At 37.5% G+C, this 22,862-nt stretch overlaps 1 protein-coding gene across 1 annotated transcript in view; it reads left to right on the top strand.

Annotated features, from left to right (window-relative positions):
* The window catches only part of LOC131945805 (neuroligin-4, X-linked), a 118,911-nt gene that overhangs the window by 88,574 nt on the left and 7,475 nt on the right, over positions 1-22,862 (top strand). The window contains exons 2-5 of the mRNA XM_059306404.1: positions 13,234-13,383; positions 19,654-19,839; positions 20,310-20,987; positions 21,890-22,031. Coding sequence (XP_059162387.1) covers positions 13,234-13,383; positions 19,654-19,839; positions 20,310-20,987; positions 21,890-22,031 — 1,156 coding nt within the window. The remainder of the gene's footprint in view (positions 1-13,233; positions 13,384-19,653; positions 19,840-20,309; positions 20,988-21,889; positions 22,032-22,862) is intronic.

The following is a 22,862-nucleotide window of genomic DNA, read 5'->3' as shown; positions in this document are numbered from 1 at the left end:
ACTGATCTGGTAGCAATTTTTTAATAGCAGTAAGTTGTTTTGCAATAGCACAAAATGTTACTTTCTTCCATAACGTATCGTCAATCTCTAATACCAAACTCTAAAGTTGATGTTAAAACAAAGTCTAAGGGTTTAAATAGCAGTACCAAAGACACATAAATTAAGATTATGCGTATATGGTTAATCAGAAAATAAATGAAATTTGATTTTACGTGTCCTTTTAACGGCAAACAGCACTCACTCTTATCCCAAAGTTTGCTAACTTCGAGTTACCTCCCATCTTTATCTAGTCTGGTTATCTCCCATTTTATCCTATTTAATAATGAGGGGAGATAATGTGATGTGAGTCTCAAAACCTCGAGGCTGATCACTAATAGGTATAGGATTGCATCACCACGGTATGTACTATTTGTAACGGAAACACCAATGTTTTGCAAGTATGGTTTCTGTCTAAAAGGGAAAATTTTGCTTCACTTTGTTAAAAAATCTTGTTAGCAGTCCAATTGTAACACGGTAATGAGATGGTAAACTTTTCAACAATAATAACATCTCTGTTTAATTTGTTATGTGCTGTATAATAAATCTAATGCTATAACCATATTGTTTCTTTTTATTTGCATAATATGAGATTACAAAACATGGGAAAGATCAGCGGTCGGCAACCTTTTGAAGTGGAAGAGCCAAAAGTTACAATTTTCAAAATTTCCCTGGTTTTAAAGAGCCACTAAGATATTTTTTCTTTCAAATATTTTATTTTTTATTAAGATTATTAGTATTTGTTCAAGGAGCTGGAGAGCCGCATCTTGATATCAAAAGAGCCGCATGCGGCTCGCGAGCCGCAGGTTGCCGACCCCTGGGAAAGATGGTTCACGGTTTGTTCATCAGGAAATCTTTCAACGGGTAAATTTTCTGTATCAGGCAGCAAAGCTAGTATTGAAACAAGACTTAAAAAATCATGATCTGTGTCGGTATTACATATCCACTATGAGGACTGTTGCAGAAAAACATGTGATCAGAATACATCCTTCTATAAAAAGAACATTCTGCAAAAGTTGTAATATAGTCCTTGTATCAGGTCATACATGCAGAATAAGATTAAGAAGTAAAAAAGAAACACATACAGTTGTGACATGTTTACTCTGTGGGACCATAAAACGTTTTATGTGGAGAAAAAGTTACAACTTCTGGCTGGATAGACCTGAAGCGTGGCTGAACAAGGAGAAGAAAATGTCTTGAATTATATTTTTTTTTCTTTAAAACAAAACAATAAAATTTTCAGCATTGCTCAAAAAAAAAAAAAAAATGTATTTGCATAAAAAAAAAAAAATTATTTGCATTGGGTTACTTTCAGAATTTAGAAGTGTCAAATGTATCCAAAAAAAAAAAAAAAAATAAACAATAAAAAAAATAAAAAAAAATGTATGAAAACTACACGGGTTAAAGCACAGATGTCCAGTTTTTAAAAACAATTTCAGTTAGCGCCATATTCATGCAGTAGTAGTGTATATATATATATATCACAAATAACAACATGTATGCGTAAAATAACCTCAATATTTAAGATTTTAAAATCATTCCATAACGGAACAAAAAAGAATCTCAAACACAAAATCGCTATTTTTCTCAAAAGTAAAATAAACAACTGAAAACAGTGATTTGTCCTCCGTGGTCTTTGTATAGATGACAATCTCGCAACAAGTGACACATCTGGAACTGATACTTCTAGTTGAAATATAATGCTCTTTAACGGAACGACAAAAAAATCACGCAGGTCTGTGATTCCATCACCAAGCAAACCCAAATCATGTGGAAAAAAAACTCATGGGGGCCGTAGGGGTGATCTCACAAGGACGAGTCCATTTCAACCAGATCTAACGCACAGCATGGGTGATGCCATTACATACGTCATTAAACAAGTTGCCCACCTTTAATGTGACATTGAATTAGTTAACAAAGATTTATTATCAACCCTCCCCACCCATCCTTAAATTATCTCTCTTTCCTTTGAAGGACCTCGTAAATTGACTTGATACTTGCTTAGGATTTCTTTGTTCGTATCCCAAGTTGCCAGATACATTTTCTAAACGCTCAGAAATTTTACTACCTACCAAGTTTGGAAGTGTGCTGCTAACAACTAGTCTTAAATAAAATAGTGAAAAGCTGAGCATTTTAAAACAAGCGCCGTACCTGCTTCTTCTTCTTCGTTCTTATTTGTAAAATTAGAACTTTTCTCGAACACAAATAAGTATGACGTATCAACATGGTGTGTGCCATAAGACCCGTTTATTTTTACTTCAACCTGATTTTCTTTGTAAATTAACTTCCATTGCCTCTGTCAATCTAAGAACAGGGTATCAGATAGCAGTTGTTTGATTTGGAGTTTTCTCCCCAATATCGGTAGTCTACTCGGATGGGGGGGGGGGTGTCTGTTAACGCTAATCCACCCGACAACGCCATCCCAAGCTGAATTTGCTAAAAATATAAATAATGCGTGTCTGTGATTTTAATATAGTGTTTATTTATGTGTTTATTTTCATGTTTTTTGCATTTTTGTTCTTACAAATTAATGTAAGAAATGAAACATACAAGTCCTGTCTCTCTTGCATTTTTAACATCTAGTGTTTCTTGTTTGAACTTAAGTTTCATAGTATATCTAAGTTATAATACCTAACCTAGCAGTTGTAAATAAATACATTTGTGTTAGTAACATAATTAATGTAGCCTTTTAAGATTTATGGGTATTTGGGTAAGATAATATACACTTGCATGAGATTCTATTACCTTGCTTCGAGCTTAGGCCTTACAAAGTAGGATCATGAACTCCACCACTCAACCATACAATTCCCAATATTAAATAGCTTTACTAAATTAATTTGACTGAAACTATACTTATAAAAATATATGTTTCTCTCCACATTTGAACTATAAAAAAAAACACTTACAAAAAATATTGATCAAACGCAGTAAATTTTTCTTTTTATATGTTGTTCATTAAAGTACACGAAAATCGTTAAGCTTTATGCGTTCGATAATATAATTCATGAGAATACATGTTATCTGACTGCATAAATCAAACCGTCCACACAAACAGCTTTATGTTCGCAAATAGCTCATGCCCAGACACATCTATAAATAGAAGTCCCCTCTCGACAAGGAATACGTCCTCTTTAATCAACTTTAGTACCCGCAGCCGTGCAATCTGTTCTCATGAATATTCATAAAGATTATTCAGATGTTATCATTTACCCAAAACACTGCCGGTACCTGGCGGGGCCCGAACAAGTGGCCGGAAATGACGTCGTAGATTAGGACAAGGCAAGAGTTGGTTCCGGTACTGGGTTGGGGGAAGAGCTCAAAAACTATATTTAACTCATCCACCAAAATCTATATTCCACCCATCCACCGAAATCTAGATTCCACCCATCAACCAAAATTTATGTTACACTCACATCCACCAAAATCTATATTACACTCACATCCACCAAAATATATATTACACTCACATCCACCAAAATCTATATTACACTCATCCACCAAAATCTATATTACACTCACATCCACCAAAATATATATTACACTCACATCCACCAAAATCTATATTACACTCATCCATCAAAATCTATATTACACTCATCCACCACAATCTATATTACACTCACATCCACCGAAATCTATATTCCCACCATTCACCCAATCTTTATTCCACTTTTCACCAACAAGTTCTCTATTCTACTCAATCGCCAAAAACCAAATTACTCTCTTTCGCAAAAAAACTATTGTCTGCTAATCACCTCAGACATAATTTCACACATCCACCTTAGACATAATTCCATACATCCACATAAGGCATTATTCCAATCATCCACCTTAGACATTATTCCACACATCCACCTAAGACATTATTCCACACATCCACCTTAGACATAATTCCACACATCCACCTTAGACATAATTCCACACATCCACCTTAGACATAATTCCACACATCCACCTTAGACATTATTCCACACATCCACCTTAGACATAATTCCACACATCCACCTTAGACATTATTCCACACATCCACCAAAAACTCCATTCTCATGATTCAATAACATCAATGTTTCACTAACAACTATATTCTCATAAATCACCAAAATATATTTTCGAATCATAGACCAAAAACTCTATTCACATCATTTACCAAAAACCCTATTCCACTCAATCGCCAAAAAAAAAAATATATTTTGTTCCATTTATCAATTAATAAAATATATGTCTATCCATTAACAAAAGTATACATCTATCTATCAACAAAAGTATACTTCTATCCATCAACAAAAGTATACATCTATTCATCAATAAAAGTATATTGCTTTCCAATCAACAAAAGTATACTTCTATCCATCAACAAAGTATATTTCTTTCCAACAACAAAAGTATACATCTATCCATCAAAAAAGGATACATCTATCCATCAACAAAAGTATACTTCTATCCATCAACAAAAGTATACTTCTATCCATCAACCAAAACATTGTCCTATCCAACAACGAAAGACTGAATTATACTTCCTAATGTGGATTGTTTTTGTTTGTAATTAAACACCGTCAACAGTTACTCCCCTTGCTGTAGTTCTGCTCACACCGATGAATATTTCATGAGCCGCTGGAACATTTAAACTAATCAAAAGGGGAGACCATTCGCCACTTCAGTTAAGGGGCGACAATAACAGTCATTAATTGATCAATGGCTTAACGTTATTTATCACCCGCACTAACCGAAAAGCTTGAATCTAGTCGGCACTCGGGTTTTTTTTTCCTGGGAAACTGACGAATAGAAAATAATTGAGATCAATGCGGGAAAAGTTGGCAATATTTTACTTTTCCGTCCCCAACGGCAAACTGAAGTTGAAATTGGTCAGTGTTTGAATGCGATTTCGCTTTATTGTGTACTTAATTCTGAAATAATTAGCATGATAATTTTGATTTGGATTTCAGTTCGATTTGTAAGGCCGCTCTTTCTTTATCAAAACTTGATTTGCTATTTTCTGATAGATTTAATTATCGTTGTTTATGTAACGCAAAAATCAATATCAACACACTAGGTTTAAAAGTTTTTGATATATAATCGGCGTTCTACATTTGCTAATAAAACATTTTATTCTACCCTTTTGATGTTACTAAGTAATTAAGGCTAATATTTATTGTAGTAGTGCCTTTTGCGAGAGTGGTAGAGAATTTTAATGTTAAACAGTACTTTGAGAGTTTGGTATCGTCGTATGAATGTAGTAGTCTCCGAGAAAATATCAAATAGTCACATCATCAACATATTTTCCTGTCCGTACCCCACACACACAGGGAAGATGAAGTAGAGTACATCTGTTTTGGATACATCGGCATATGAACGTTTAGTATGGTCAGCCCTATGCACAGACCTAATCACATAATGAATTCACAAAGCACAATAAAATAACCCCCCCCCCCCCCACACACAGTTTTAGAAGTCTGTATTTTTATGTCAGATTATAGAAATCTTTTGCTCTGCTTTTATTCTTTTTGAATTTGAAAATCAAAAGTAAAATTACAACAAAATATAACACTAAAATACAAATAAACCATCGACATTATATTGCGATTTGCTGTACAAAGAAGGTTTAAGAAAGGGAGACAACAAAATCTTCCCGAAGACATCAGTTACCAGACTTTGGAATCGGAAGTGCGTTAATCTAACCGGCGTACACCGCGACAGAAATCGCACTTAGCTGGCCGTCAAGACGGCTGGATTACACCCGTTTCTGATTGGGTAACAAGAATCCTTTAGTCCCTCTCTGGAGGAGACCCGTATCATCAAAATGTCAATAGCAGTTTTTTTTTTTTTTTTTTTTTTTTTTAAAAGCGCGTGGTCCCCTATTTCTTACCAAATTAAAAATAATGGGAACGTTACAATGTGAAGGGCAACAAATTCGAACCGACAAGAAAATCCATTCTCATCGTGTGTCTCGTTTGGAAAGTTTTAGTGAGGTGGGGGGGGGGGGGGGGGGGGGGGTAGAAGAGGGTGGGACTGAGGGAAGTTTAATACAAAAGGAAGAACTGCGTCATTCTGCCAGCAGCTTCCGGTTTTAGAGAAATCATAACTTCCGGTTGAGTTTGAATGCGGGCATGAGGTTATCGTTCCTGATCCATTGAAAGCGCAACAAAGCACTGCAGTAGGGCTGGACTAAAAAAGAACTGTGCGTTTTTTTTTAATGTTTAATTATTGATTAATTGGTGGGAATAAAATAACGACCGAGTGGTTTTTCATGTTCAATGGCTGGGTGTTGCCTCAACGTTGTTTTCTTTTCTTCTAAAATATGGTTGTTTACCCTCAACTCTGAAAGAAAAATATATTTTGAATGAAATATTCACACAACCTTGATTTTAATGACTCGTTCATCAGCCTACTCTTACGATACTGCTCTTAATATTACTAATAACAAAAATATTTTAACAATCCCATTGGGCCCAAGGTAAACAATCCCATTGGGCCCAAGGTAAACAATCCCATTGGGCCCAAGGTAAACAATCCCATTGGGCCCAAGGTAAACAATCTCATTAGGCCCAAGGTAAAAAATCCCATTGGGCCCAAGGTAAAATATCACATTGCGCCCCAAATTAAAATATCACATTGCGCCTCAAGGTAAACAATCCCATAGGGCCCCAAGGTAAAATATCACATTGCGCCCCAAATTAAAATATCACATTGCGCCTCAAGGTAAACAATCCCATTGGGCCCCAAGGTAAAATGTCACATTAGGCACAAAAATCCCATTTGTCTCCCAGCTAAAAATCCCAGTGCCCCCCTCAGGTAACACAAAATTCGATAGGCCCCAACGAGTATTTCTATGCTAGACCTGGTAGTGCTTTATTTTTTTTTTTTTATAATTTGCCGCATGAACTTCCATGAACCTGAGGATGATCTTCAGGATTTGATGTGAAGTCGTATTAATAGTACAGTCTATGGGTTGTTAAATTAATGACTTTTTTTCTTTTTGTGTGATATTAAATTATTTTTTTTTAATAATTTGCCGCGTGAATTTCCATGAAGCTGAGGATGATCTTCAGGCTTTGATGTGAAAAAATGCACAATGAAATTTTAACCTGGGTTCTTTTAAAATTTTCCCGGGCCGGCCCTCCCCAGTTTGCAGGGTCGTATAAATGGTACAGTTTACGGGTTATTAAATTAGTGAATTTTTTTATCTTTTTGTGTGATATTAAAATATAATAAATTTATTCAATAAGGACTAAGGCTGAATGCAAAGGAATGTTCGATGGAGCAAAATTAAATATTAATATTAAATATTAATAAAAATCACAAAATGATATCAATTAAGGTGCTACATTCATGTCTGTATATCTCACATCTAATTTTTTTGCCCTGAACTTCCTAAAATTTTGAGATATTTTATTTTTAAAAGATTAAAATCTCCAACGCGTTTCGTTTCGACCCGGTCTAACGCTCGAGTTTCTAAAAATCTTTAAAGTAAACGAATCCCTCTCAAGAATGGCGATCGCCTACGGGATTACCTCCCCTTCTATGGCATGTCACGCCAGATTTCATCAACTTCATCATTGCCGTGTAGGCTGATCCCACTTATTTCCTTCAGCTTTTCGGGAATTTCCGTTTGTGTTCTGCTTTTTCGGGAACTTCCGATCACCGTGTTTGTGTCTAAGTCTCGGACGTTGGGTTTTTTTTTAACGGGCACCGCGCGAGGCGTGTCTATTCTCCTTCCGTTGTTCTAGAGCTATTTAAATTTAAATTTGTAATGAATTATTTGCTTTCGAGTGGCTTAGAGCTGAGAAATATGGACAAATTAGAAAATCCTCCATGCTATAATGCATATTGTAAGGGTGTGTTAATGGCATGTTATATATAAGCTCAAACGCTGTAAACAAGAAAATTGGTATATATAGACTTGCATACACAACACAACATTCAATATTGTACATAAAAACCTTTAAAAGGGATTACAATTATTTTGACCCAGGTTGTTGATCTACTTGTCTTTAGATATAACCCGTAATGTTATAATTTCGGAAAGATATTAAGACTGTGGCGATTTTTATCGTCCCGGAGTTTAGCCAGCGCTAATGAATACCTGACTTACGTTAGGAAAGTTAAATCTGCTGGGCTTACTGCTAATCACACTACCCAATTATATATTTAGGTCACCAAAACAGGTGAACTCTACTTTATCTGAAATGGACCTCCTGTTTTGAAAGAATAATTGCTTTAAAAAAAACTATTTGTATCGTTTTGTGATGGAAAATGATGTAGCTACGTCAGACAACCAGTACAAAAAATTGCACGTTTTAACGTACCAAGTGTTTCGACATGATGACCACCCCCTGGGTTCTCAACTGCTATGCGCCACCCAAGGGTTTCAACAAGCAACCCAACACCCAGGGATTCCTCACCCCGGGGGTTGACATCCTACACAAACCCAGGGGGTCTCAACTTTCTACACGACCCCCGCAGTCTCGATATGCTACACAACACCCAGGGGATTTCAACAATCAATACGACATCCAGGGGTTTCTCACATAGTGCGCTACCCCGGGGTTAATATCCTACATAACCCTCGAAGACTAGACTTTCTACACGAACCGCAGCGGTCTCGACAAACTACACAAACCATGGGATCGCGAAAAGTTACACAACCCCTGGGGTTGGGACAAGCTACACAACTCCTGGGGTCGGGACAAGCTATACAACCGCTGGGGTCGCATCAAGCTACACAAACCTTGGGGTCGGGACAAGCTACACAACTCCTGGGGTCGGGACAAGCTATACAACCGCTGGGGTCGGGACAAGTTACACAACCCATGGGATCGCGAAAAGCTACACAACCCCTGAGATCGCGAAAAGCTACACAAACCTTGGGATCGCGAAAAGTTACACAACCCCTGGGGTTGGGACAAGCTACACAACTCCTGGGGTCGGGACAAGCTATACAACCGCTGGGGTCGCATCAAGCTACACAAACCTTGGGGTCGGGACAAGCTACACAACTCCTGGGGTCGGGACAAGCTATACAACCGCTGGGGTCGCATCAAGCTACACAAACCTTGGGGTCGGGACAAGCTACACAACTCCTGGGGTCGGGACAAGCTATACAACCGCTGGGGTCGCATCAAGCTACACAAACCTTGGGGTCGGGACAAGCTATACAACCCCTGGGGTCGGGACAAGCTACACAACTCCTGGGGTCGGGACAAGCTACACAACCCACAAGGATCTCCACGACACAGGACACCTGGGGTTTAGAGAGTCTATAGGACTCACTTCAAAAGGAATCTGTATCACGGTCAAGACTGTGTTACTTCAGTCCAATAGAGCCATTAACATGAACACGCTTGATTGGAAATATCAACTAACGAAACTCGACACCGCGCAAAAAGCTATAATTGGAAACATGCCAGTACACTTTAGCAAAAATCTAATTATATCACGGACAAGGTCATTAAACATTTTTTTTTGTTTTTTAAAACTATATCAGCTTTGTAGAAAAAAAATAGCTTTCTTTTTTATCTGACAAAACTAGGTCAAAAACAAAATTATCAATATTTTCGTAAATATTTGACGTGAGTTTTTAAAGTAGGTTTTTCTTGACAGAAATTATGCACTAAAATGAAGGGAGGTAACATACAGCCTCCCCTTGCAACACAATTTTTCCATTAAATAATGTCTGGCGTGCTATTTATGACGTTGTTTTTGAAAAAAAAAATTAGGTTAAAAAAACACAGTGTTTTGATACGTAGATTTAAAAAAAACTTACCTGCTTGCTAAAGGATAAAGGTTAAAAATTCTGAACTTGGACGGAGGTTATAAGTCTGAACAGGTGATGTAATGTCTTACAAACTAGGCATCGTTTGGTGCACCTTAACAATAATTTAGTTAGTGAAATTTCCTAAATTTCACTTTTCCTCAAAAATCCTAAAGTGCTGGCCTTAATTTTTTTTACATTTTTTAGATTTAGTTATACTTTAGTGTTATATAAAATATAACAATTTTCAAATTTAAATATATAAATTAGTGTAGGCATTGTATCCAATATTTAATGATCATCCAATGCTTTTACATAAATAGATAGACTTCAGATAATACGAAATGATGTCATTTTGAAATATTAAAAAAAACGCCTAAAATTATTTTAAATATAAGTGACACGGTGTATCTTAATATTTGCGGGTTTTTTTTTTAAATCCTATACCCAGGTGCAACGTATATTCAGTTTATTTTTATTGAGTTGTTTCCGTTATTTGAGTTATTTCTGTTATCTAGTTTTTTCTTCAGAGTACAATCTTAACTATAGTATCAACAAGTACAACTTGTATCGCAGAAACGAAAAGCGTGTGTTTTGAAGTAAGGGTCTCATTATAATTAGTACCCAAAGACTTTGATCCTAGGGGATTTGTGTTCGCAAAAAAAAAAAAAAAAAAAAAAAAAAAAAAAAAAAAAAAAAAAAAAACAAAGGGCTAAGCATAGATTTATATCAAGAGGAATAATTTAACAGGTAAAACTAATAACAAAGACAGCACTGTAAACTAATTAACTAATTTAAAAATGTAATTAATTTTTAATTCGTACCTGAGCATAGAGTAAATAAACCGGGAGTGATCTCCCCTAAACTTTCTCGAATATTCTTATATAAAATAACAGGGGATGGGAACTCGGGCTATAGACATGATTTTTAATCCATTTTAAATACTTAAAATTTAAAAAATAGAATAAAATCTCGTAGACAAAAGAATTGCACACCAAGTGAACGCCAAATAAAGATGAGCATAATAGTGCGCAATATTATTAGTACTTTATAAATTTACATGCGTTTTTTGAGAAATCGGAAATAGCGTAAATTAGTACTTCCGGTCAACGAAAATTACTCAAAATTTGACAGAAGGTAGAGAATTAGATCTTTTACTTACATGTGAAATTTCATGTATCTATCTGAAATAGTACTCAAGTTATAGGCTTTTGAAAAATTCAAAGTAGAAAAAGTACCACTTCCGGTTATCGGAAACCGCTCAAAAGTGGATACGGATCTACGATTTTGATAAAATACTTATATATGAAATTTCATCAACCTAGCTGTAACGGTACTCAAGTTATCGTGTTTACACACACAGAGACACACAGACAGACAGACACACAGACATACGGACATGATTGCAAAATTATGTTTTTCCGTATCAGTGAGATGGAAAACGTCGAGATTTGTAAAATTCTCGATTTTTTTTTGCACGATTACAATACTTTCTCTATACTTCGTATATACGAGAAAGTAAAAAAGTAATCAAACTCAGTTTTTCAAAGAAACCTGAAAGATATTCTCTGATATCGGTGTATCGGGCGTGATAAAAGGGTTACTATCTTTGTAGATACGATCTAATTTAATATAAACAACATTCAGTTGGTGGGCTTTGAGTTAAGTAAAGTAGTTAAGTTCCATTTTCGAGCCGGACAGTCCACAAGGCAAGTGAAGTAGAGTTAACCATTGTCTGAGCCCTCGGTATTCGAAGTGATCGTGTGGTCATCTTTATGTCCAGCCACCTTTAATTTTCCCAACGTTAGTCAAGTACACATAAGAGCTGGTTGGACAAGGACGTTTTACTGAATTTAACCTGGATTCGAACTCGAGACTTTAAGGTTAGAAGTCTAGTGCTTTATCATTAGGTCACGCATATACTTGTATACTCAAAATTTAACTCAGCATCTCAGTCGGAGAGCTTTGGGGTACAACCGTTGAATGTTAAGTGATGCATGAAGGATGATATTTACTACTATCTTTGTCATTACGGTTGTTACTATATAAAAATAACTCTAAATGTCATGTTATTAACATAAGGGTTTATTGGTTGTTTGATCGGAGAGGGGGAGGTAAGGACGGGGAGTGTCGATTTAGTTGCATTAATTCTGCTTAAAGTTACCGACTTCCTGTAATGACCGTTACACGAAGACGAACTGACATGTTGATTTTACCTTTCCATATTGTCCCGCCCATCATGTGGTATCTACCACACAGCAGCCATCCCGGCAATTGATCTATTTTTTTAACATACTCAGCATTACCTGGCAGGTTACATAACCAGCTCGAAAAACGCGCTGATGTTTAGCAGTTGTAGCTGACACTAAGCGATGGTTAAATGAGATTCGCTGCTTACATTTCTGTACCTGTACCTAAACCCTCACATTTACCTCGCTACATGCATGTCACTTTCACCTCACCCCCACACACCCCACCCACACTTTAACTTGCTCTTATCCCCACCAGTATGTAAATTAGATTTGCTGCATACATTTCTCTACCTCTACCCCCCAGCCCTCACATTTACCTCACTTTCACCTCACCCCCACACACCCCACCCATACTCTCAGGTTTTCACTCCACCTTCCCACACTCTCGTCACACTCCCCCCTCCCCCCCCCCCCCCCCCCCAAACACAGACCTAACTAACGTGTATATTGCAAATAAAAGCAAACAATACAGTTTCACGTATTAGTAGAAATGTCATTGAACCATCAACCTAAGTGGCTTTTATAATTCTCCTCCTAAATACCACCACTCTATACCAAAACCTAATGAAGAAAATAAACTCCCAATATGTGCGGTAGTTATTTTAAACGAGTTTTTATTTCTAAAAGTTAAAAGACTAATTAGAGGGATCGGTGAGGTCGGGTCGGTATAGCTCATGGTTGCTAAACCAATAGTCCAAAGTTTGAACCTCCGTTCAGGTGAGGCTAGATAGCTTGGGGCGGGCAACTCATCTATGAGAGTAAACTCTAAATCAAACAACTGCTGCCTAGTTCAATACAGTCATTGACATTTTTGTCAGTTAACGATAATTTTGTTGTCATGCAAGTATCCCACATCTCATCTCTCTCCTGCAATTCATCTCTACCTTACCACTATATCAACCTCACCTCACAATCTCTGCCTCATCGCTACCTCTCCTCCATCTCACTTCTAATTCAACCATATGTGTCAACGGCCTGAATGGCGCATAACAGGTTGACACGTAATACTTAATTATATTGTAACATTACAATTAAGAACAAAGAAAAGAAGAAATAAAGAGGAATCAAAATAGAAAATTATTCAACTTTCTGTGTATGATAACTATACATTCTAGTTTTTTAGACAACTTTCTGTTCCTGTTTTGTATACATTAAATTTTCTTTTAAAAAATCCACTTTTTGGTTGATGTTTTCCAGAATGGAACGAAACGACGCCCATGGCTGTAATGGTGTTTGTACACGGGGAAAGCTACGAGACAGGAACCGGAAACGCCTATGACGGGAGTGTCCTGTCAAGTTTTGGAAACGTCATAGTGGTCACTCTAAACTACCGGCTGGGCGTGTTAGGTGAGTCCAACTGACTAGATAGAGGCTGCAGTGGCGTAGCGAGGTCGGGTATCACCCGGTGCGGTCCGCACCCCCCCCCCTCGCTACGCCTCTGACAGGCTGTTAAGACTCGCTTTCATCCAATTCAACCAAATGCTACACAGTTTTTAGTCCTTTTATTTAGTTGACTTTTCCACAAGTCAACGTAACTTACTACTAGTAATATTACATGTCTAGCCCCGAAAAGCCTACTCAAAATCGTTCACACCTGTTTTATTCATACATTCGACTTAGGGGTAACAATACATAAACACACATAGTTAAACTTAACTCACAGACTCACTACACAAGAAGTCTAGACTATTCTTACCCGACCTACCAATGACACTTAACAGGGGTGACGGTTAGGTGAACTATTTATTGCATGTGTATATGAGCACTGAACTTTAATTTTGATTTGGATAAGATCAATTGATAGAATTTATCCAAGGCTTATTGCAATATTTCATCAGTGGGGTCGTTTTGTACTAATGATGCCCAATCTAATGCTTGGAGCCACAGTTTTTTTCATGCATTTTTTCAGGGGCAACGCCCCCCCACCCCACCTTTCCGTGTCCCCTCTCATGCAAATTAGGACAAATATTAATTTAAATAGACAATATATTCTTTCATATTTCTTATAACTGCCGAAAACACTCGAGTTTTGGCTGTTCACTGAGTCCACCCAGCTATAAGGGGTACCTGACTCAGGGAAAGTAAAGGTCGCTGGACATAATGCTTAATACACCTTCTCTTTGTATAATTAGATCAAGAATCTTGGAACTCTACTTTATATGCACTATGATTTTTAAGGTATGAAATAAGAAACTTTACTTTTTACTTTATGCACAAAACTACCCTTAAAAATGACCCCAAATGACCCCAATTTATTTCAGACCTTGTAGTAAACAATTAATTCATCTTACTGTACAGTCCTTGTGGGCTAACAGTCTCGCTCTCTATTGATAATTTCAATTTGTTTTTATTCAATTTACGTCAGAAAACAACTGACCAAAAAAGATATTTCATTAATACAAGTCTTTCAATATAGTTATCAATACTTACGACTAGCGTGCCTTTTCATTTATGGTTAGTAGCCTAGAGTCACTCACACTATAATTCAATAAAAAATAATAATCAAATAATTTTAAAAATATGATTAAGTAATTAACAGGTGTATTAGTGTATTAAATTATTTGCCCGCTGGCGAAAATAATCTCCAATTAACATGCAAATTAGAGACGTTCACACACTGCCTTACACCAAAATTCCTCCAAGACTTCTGTATAACAATATTTAGAAAATAAAAAAAAAAACATTGTTAGAATCTCCATAATCCAATGACCCATCTTGTAGAAACAACACCTCAAACTATATATCCTTGATAATCTCCAAGCTACGCATTGAATATACAAAAATCTCCAGAATGCAAAAATTGCAAAAGATTTTCCGATCGGCAATTTCTTCGCTTTTGAATTCAGTTACGCATTCGTCGCGCTATATTTCTGAAGAGACTAAATTCGCTTAGCCCTCAATCTAAACAAGGATGAAAAAAAAACTAGAGAAGCGAATCTCTAAGACAAGAAAATGGTGTATAAGAAAGAACGATGCTGATGGCTGTGTAAGAGGGTTTTTACGCTTTGCTTTTAATAGAATGAAGGGGAAGATTGCGACGAAAAACACGAAGCGGACAGCTAAAAACACAGCAGACTGGACTAAATTTGGTTGACCTTTTGGGGGTTAATGCCAGCTAGAATTCATTGAGGAAAGTGTTGTGAAAAAGTGGGGTAATTAGAATTGGTGGAAAAAACACGAAGGTTTTTTTGCTTATTATAAATAGAACCCGAAAATTTAAAGTAACGTTTCAATTTGCGAAATCACAATGAAAATTCCAAGACAAAGATAATGTAAATACCCGAATGTTTCACTTACACTATGGTTCTCTATGATATACTAGGGTTTTTCATAGGTTTCTAAATTGAACCACACGGGTTTCTTCAAAACCACAAGGGTTTTCCACCAGGGTTTTTTTTTCAACAGAGTTTGTTAATCCATCAATAATTCCCTATAGAAAAACACTAGAAAGGGTACTCTGTTTAGTAGAAACAAAATTAACTCGTTTTTCTTTTAAAGTTATCAAAATTATGTTATTCCCACTAACATTATAATATGCTATATTCAAGTTAAATAGTTGTGGTTAAATGAACTGGTATCAGCATTTCTTAAAATGCTGCTTTTAGTATCATTATTCTGGTGTTTTTGTAGCATAGTGCTCCTTTCAGACTTCACTATATTGGAAATGAAGTAGAGATAATTTGAAGGGATGGTGTGGTCAGCTATATGCCCTACGCTTTTACTTTCCATTAACGTGATTCAGGTACTCATAAGAGCTGGGTGTACTCAAAGAAGTCCTGCAGACTTAAGTCACTACCGAGATCCGAACTAGAGATTATAGTTAGCATTCGAGCGCTCTATAACCACACCACGCCGTTCCATATCCTGCTGTATTTAACAAAATAAAAAATTTGAAAGGATCGAAAACATCTACATAATCTAATTATAAATCGACATAAATATTACTCGTAAACCTAACCCAGTTATTCTGTATATACAAACCAATCAAAGATAACGGGTAACCAATACTTCGATCTAAAATCGATACGTCCCCACGGATGTAGATGTCTATTCACCGGCTAGACAAAGCTGCTGGTGTATCGATGTCAAATGTCGGACTATCGATCTTCAGCCTGCGATACAGGGGAGATGGGTTTCGTGGTCTAAACAATGTCGGCAGGGGCGGAAACTGTGTTTATGTTCGGGTAGGCACCGGGAGAGTTGAAGGGGGAAATAGACGCGGGGACGACATTAGAGTAATTGTAAACAACACATTGTAATGATTCAGTGCTAGGGGAAATGATTCGTGTTTATTGACACAAAGCTTTCAGAGTGTCGGGAACTTGCGTAAGGCTCAGGAGTAATGAGAGTTATTGCCCTTTAAGAGGAATCTTCGAAGATTTCAAACGTGCGCCTTATTTTCTTATTTTTTATGTATTTGACGTCGACTTCGTATATATATATATATATATATATATATATATATATAATATATATATATATATATATATATATATATATATATATATATATATATATATATATATATATATGTGTGTGTGTGTGTGTGTGTGTGTGTGTTCGTGTGTGTGTATTAATTACCACTTCGCTGTATCTATTTATTGATATACATTGTCAAAAAGACAAAAGTTACAATAGGTATAGATATTAATTACATAGTTTTCAGCCGCAATTTATTCCCACTTTTATAATACGTGAAGGTGGATATCCAGTAATTATAATTACATTTAAACAATCTATAAATGTTTATTTTTTTTATTGTGTTTAAATAAGATGTATGTCAATTGGATTTTACCAAAAAAAATATCTCATTTTGATCAAACAGTTTTTTCCTGTTGCTGATCTATTAGCGTTAAAGACAAAGTTTCTGAGAATGTCAATTTCTCTCTCCCCGCGTGATTGGCACGTGCATTTCCACAACGCATGAGAGACAGTATCAATCTGGAATGTGATTGACAGCTCTTGCATCAGCCGTTTCCCTGTCAAGGATACTGTCCTGTCCTGAGATGTCCTGTCCTAAGATTTCCTGTCCTACTTGGCCCTGTCCTACCCACTGTCCTCTCATATACACTGTCTTGTCCTAGACACTTTCACGTGACAGCTACTGTCCTGTCCTAGTATGTCCTACCCACTGCCCTGGCCTACCGACTGCCCTGTCCTACCCACTGTCCTTACATATACACTGTCTTGTCCTAGACACTTTCACGTGACAGCTACTGTCCTGTCCTAGTATGTCCTACCCACTGCCCTGGCCTACCGACTACCCTGTCCTACCCACTGTCCTCTCATATACATTATACACTGTCGTGTCCTAGACACCGTCACGTAACAGCTACTGCTCTGTCCTAGCAAATACTCTGCAAATTTTCGTTCGTAGCCATTATCCTGTCCCACATACTGTCCGGTCCTACCTACCTACTGTCCTGCACTACCTAATATCCAATCGTAGTCAATGTCCTGTCCTACCCACTGCCATGTCCTACCCTATGCCCTGTCCTACCCACTGCCCTGTCCCACCAACTGCCCTGCCCCATCAACTGCCCTGTCCTACCTACTGCCCTGTCCTACCCACTGTCCTCCCCACTGCCCTGCCCCTGCTCTAACCACTGCACCACACGTAGAGAATGGCTTCCAACATCTCAGCTTGACGACACGAAGAGATCCCATCTGATAGCCTTTGATCTCTCTCCCGACATCACCATCTAAGGGGGTCGACATTTGATCCGTGCCCAGTCAGCCTGAACCCAAGGAGGGGCATTTGTAGGATAATTATCCCCGGAGCGTAGCGCAGGGGTTCAGCTTTTAGCCGAACCGATTTCTTTCCCCTTTTATGTCATTTTTTAATAGCGAAATGAAATCAGATAACGTTCTAAAAATAGATCGGACTCAGTATTATATTTTCAGACAAGGCAAGTCAATATGCAGGTCGGCTGTAGGCTTTAATTCTGGAGCGAGTTTTTATGTTATTAGGCGAATGAGTTTCTCAAGTCGTGGATAAGTTGTATGACGCATGCGTGTGTTGGCACATGTTCAGTTCTATGCAAGAACGAGCACTCAACATACCATACAATAATGAGATTTTAACTATTATCTTCGACTCGTTCCAGATTTTCTTAATGGATAAATAATGTATTTAGGGGACTGTAGCGATAGAGAGCTTGACTGCTAAGTTTCGAGTTCGAATCTGGGTTAAAGTAAGTAGAACGTCCCACCTAGCTCCGATTGGTAGCTATCTCATGTTGGGAAAGCAAAGGCGGTTGGGCATAGTGTTGACTACACTATCCTTTCATATGCCGAGGTCCCTGAAACAGATAAACTCTACTTCATCTGCCCCATGTGTCTCGGGCACGAACGGGAAATGATGATGATGATATAAAAAAATACTAGGTTGAAACCGAGTTTATTTTTGAATCTTACAATGCAGAAAACAGTTATTTTAAAGATAAATTGAGAGTAAATTACCTCAGGGATCTGATGATCCATAAGGCAGTTGAAGTAGTGTTTACGTGTGGCCTGGACATTTAAATGGATAGGATATTCATTACTGTGCCTCATTTCCTTTCTTTAATTTGAGTCGGGTATGCATCAGAGCTGAGTAAACTCAAGGTGAACACTCAAGTCTGGGATCCGAACTGCAGACTTTCGTGTAGTAGTGTTGAGCTCTACCATTAGACCACGCGGTCCGCTACGTTACGTTACAATTGTTTTAAAATGTACAACAAGCAAGAATATTATTACCAGCCTTGAGAAACAAAAACATTATTTGCTGTACAATATTGTTGTCAAAAACTCGATTTGTTTATATTGTGTTTAATTGGCATGTTTTATATAAACGTGTACAGTACATGTACAAGTGTGCAGTAGATGTTCGTGCGTACAATCGACGCGGTTTTCACATCGAATGACTTGACCACCACTTATGTTATTTATAACTTGGCCATCGATTTAGACAAACGATACGAATTACGATGGTTCTAAAATCTAGGATAGAATAAGGGGCGCTAACTTTTCCACCACCATGGCTGAGAGAGTGAAGCACTGATGATTACGAAATAGAATTATGGGGTTTTAGTCTCAAAAATGTGTCTATTGGGTTTCAGTCATCAACATGCTATGGTGGTAAGATATCTTATTACGTTTAACGCTGGACTGGTTAGTTAAATCAATAGTTTAAATGCAGGAGTGTATTATTAAATCGGTAGGTTTTATGCTAAGGTGTCTCAATACTTCCATATACAGCAGGTTTAATATATATATATATATATATATATATATATATATATATATATATATATATGTGTGTGTGTGTGTGTGTGTGTGTGTGTGTGTGTGTGTGTGTGTGTGTGTGTGTGTGTGTGTGTGTGTGTGTGTGTGTGTGTGTTTATATGGGGGATACTAGCTTTCATAATCAAAAAAGAAAGCATCTACTGTTTCAACACAGTCTCAGCTAAAGTATTACGATGTGAGTTTTTAAAAGCACAAAAAAAATAAAAAAATAAAAGTTCTTTCATAGATCATCTTCATTCGTATGGCGTCGTTTGTATTGGGTAATGAATAACTGTGGTCGCCCTTCAATTATCCTGGCGAATGATGACGTAACACTGATTGTTCTGACAGGTTTCCTAACCACGGGGGACAACTTCGCCATGGGGAATTACGCCCTCCTAGACATCACACAAGCCTTGCTATGGCTGAGGGAAAACATCGCAAGCTTCGGTGGAGATCCGCAGAAGATAACTCTTTTCGGACACGGGACTGGTGCAGCACTTGTTAATTTACTCTTGTTATCTCCCTTCGTGTCAGGTATTTTATTTTATTTTTTTAATTATTTTATTTAAGTATTTATAAATAAATATATATATATATATATATATATATATATATATATATATATATATATATATATATATATATATATATATATATATATTTGTAAAATCAAATAGGTTTTTAACATTTATCATGCATTTTTAATATTGTAATTTAAATATTATAACAAATAATTAACTTAGATAATATTCAAGATATTTTCATTGTGTTCATTGTAAAGCTATTTTTAAAAATATTTTTTTAAATGTAAGTATATCAACACACGAAATTATTATTAAGGATTCTAATTGACGTGTCTCTAATTTTTAAAATACTTAATAATAAATTAAATCATATGCAATTAATAATAATATTGCTTTCATTTATTTTTTCCCAATTATTGTGTTTAATTAAATTTAAATCCTACTCACTAAACCAAAAAGAGAAAATATTTTTTTTTAAAGTCTCAGAGAACAAGGTAAACTACTTCCAAAGGGCCATCCTCCAGAGCGGCTCGGCCACCAGCACCTGGGCCATGTCCTACGACCCCAAATGGTGCATGGAGAAACTGGCCATGAACGTGAACTGCTCACACCACACCCCAAACACGCTCATGCTTACTCACTGTCTGCGAGAGAGATCGTTCGCGGATTTGGTCAGGTCCGCCCCGGAAGCGCCTAAATACTATTCCTGCTTCGCTCCAACAAAAGACACAGGGTCCGTTCTTCCTAAAGAATTAAGTGAACTTATCAAGGAACCACATTCGAAATTCGCGTCGGTTCCTGTCATGTTCGGGATTACTAAAAACGAAGCTTACGCCTACTTGAAGCAATCCGATATCCGGAAAGGGATTTCCGATTTTCGGAAAACTCAAATTATTCGCACCTATGTTCAGAATGTGTTTCGGTACCACCGGCAGAAAATCTTTGAAATTCTAGACCATCATTACACTGATTGGAGCCGGCCCCCCGACCCCCGGGTCAACCGGGCCAGTATTCTGGAGCTACTGAGTGATGGCCAGTACGTGGCCCCTCTGATACAAATGGCCAACTACCACGCGGAGAAGGCCGATACGTATTTGTATTCTTTCGGCTACTCAACCCAATCAGACCCGCAGAATGAAAGCGAAGATAACGTCCAAGGTAAATAGAACTATGTGCTGTCTTGGGGATGGGTGTGGTGGGGGGATGTCTGTAGGGGTGGGGGGAGTACTGTTTTCAGGGTGAGGATAGTACTGTTTTCTGTATGAGTGGTTTGGTACATTTTTTATGTATGAGTGGGGGGTATTGTTATCTGTATGAGTGGGAGTGGTACATTTTTATATATGGGTTGGGATGGTAATGTTGTCTGTATGAGTGTGGGTGGTGCACTTTCTGTATTAGTGGGGATGGTAATGTTGTATGTATGAGTTGGGGGTATCTGTTTGACTTGGTGGTAGTACTGTTGCAAGTGTTAGTGTGGTGGTACTTTTTTCTGTATGAATTGGGTGGTATTGTTGTTTGTGTGGGTGTTAGTGATATTGTTCTGAGAGAGGGAGGAAGGGGGGGGGGAGCTGTTGTCTGATGGATGTCTGAATAGGCCTTACTGTGTTGTTTTCTCCAACTCTCCCCAGTGGTAACCCATTTTTCCTGTGTATATGTAAGTACAAAGCGAACGTCTACAAAGCCTATTTATTTTAAATCCCACCAGTGAGCTGAAAATGTATTTGGCCCACTTTTAAATAACAACCTTCGATTTTATGTCAAGAACTGACACTTTAATACACAACACAAAAATGTTGCGATGGTTTGAAAGACATTATTTAGTGAGGGTAGGTGGTCTGAGAATGACATTTGGGGTGAAACTAAAGAGAGGGGGGGGGGGCAAGAGGTTCTATTATTTTTTGACAGTGGATATTTTTAATTTTTATATCCACGCACGATTATAAGAGGTGTCACATTCGGATACATGGCATGTCTCACCCTAGGGCTATGCGACTTTTCCCGTAATACTGACGAATGAGTTAACAATCGGCTCACGTCGACCTGTCCTTCTGTTTTTCTAGGTATCCATGGTGATGAGCTGCCCTACGTCTTCGGGTCGCCCCTGGTAAACGGCACCTCCCCGTTCCCGTCCGTCTACAACGACGCTGAGCGGATGATGGCGGAGGCTGTGATGACCTACTGGACCAACTTCGCCAAATCTGGGTACGTCCTTAACCCCCCTGTCTTAATTATCCTTTATAGCAACGTACCCTCAAAACGGATGTGCTGAACATTTTTTTAAAAAACGCACTTTCAAAATTTGTTATTGAATATTTTTAAAAATTTAACCTAAACAAAGAAACAAAATTAGATTGTATATTAATTAAGATAATTTAAAATACTTCGTAATTTGTGAACGTACTCAATATATATTATTTTAAATCGACAGAAGGCGATATATTTTATTTAAAGTTTGTCGTGAAGGCATCATTTGTTTACAATATTATAAGAAAAGCAAAGAATTACGTAAAAGATTGAAATATTTACGTAGAATGTACATTCCACGTCTCCCCCACCCCCCTACTACAAAACCTGATGGGGCGTCTAGAACTATGTTATAAATGCAGCGCAGTCTAAAAGGGAGACAACCTAGCTTTAAACAAACAACAGCATTCCTTATATCTACATGCCATGACAAGTTCGAACACATTTCCCCAAGATATAGGTCGTACAAGTAACTGCACCAAAGGCTGCCAGAAACGTCTCGATTGACCACGATGTCCGCCCAATGGGCGTGTTCCCCGAGCATCTATCTGCACCCATACGGGGCCATAGGGTGATAGAGACAACCGCTGATGAGCGGAGGAAGGGGAAACCCATTTTCGTGATTGCTAGTGGTTTATGGGCAGGGAGAAAGTTCCAGAACGATACATCAAACTTGAGACACATTCGAAACTCTTATGTCACTCATAAAAACGTTTCGGAAAAAAATACGTTCAAGTTTAAAATTTGGAAATCAGCAATTTTGTGTCCGGCAAATCAGCAGTTTAGTGT

Source organism: Physella acuta, unplaced genomic scaffold (assembly GCF_028476545.2).
Source record: "Physella acuta isolate Inbredline_101_S28 unplaced genomic scaffold, ASM2847654v3 ptg000534l, whole genome shotgun sequence".
Classification (NCBI taxonomy): Eukaryota; Metazoa; Mollusca; class Gastropoda; family Physidae; genus Physella; species Physella acuta.
This window is presented reverse-complemented; position numbering and strand designations above follow the sequence as displayed.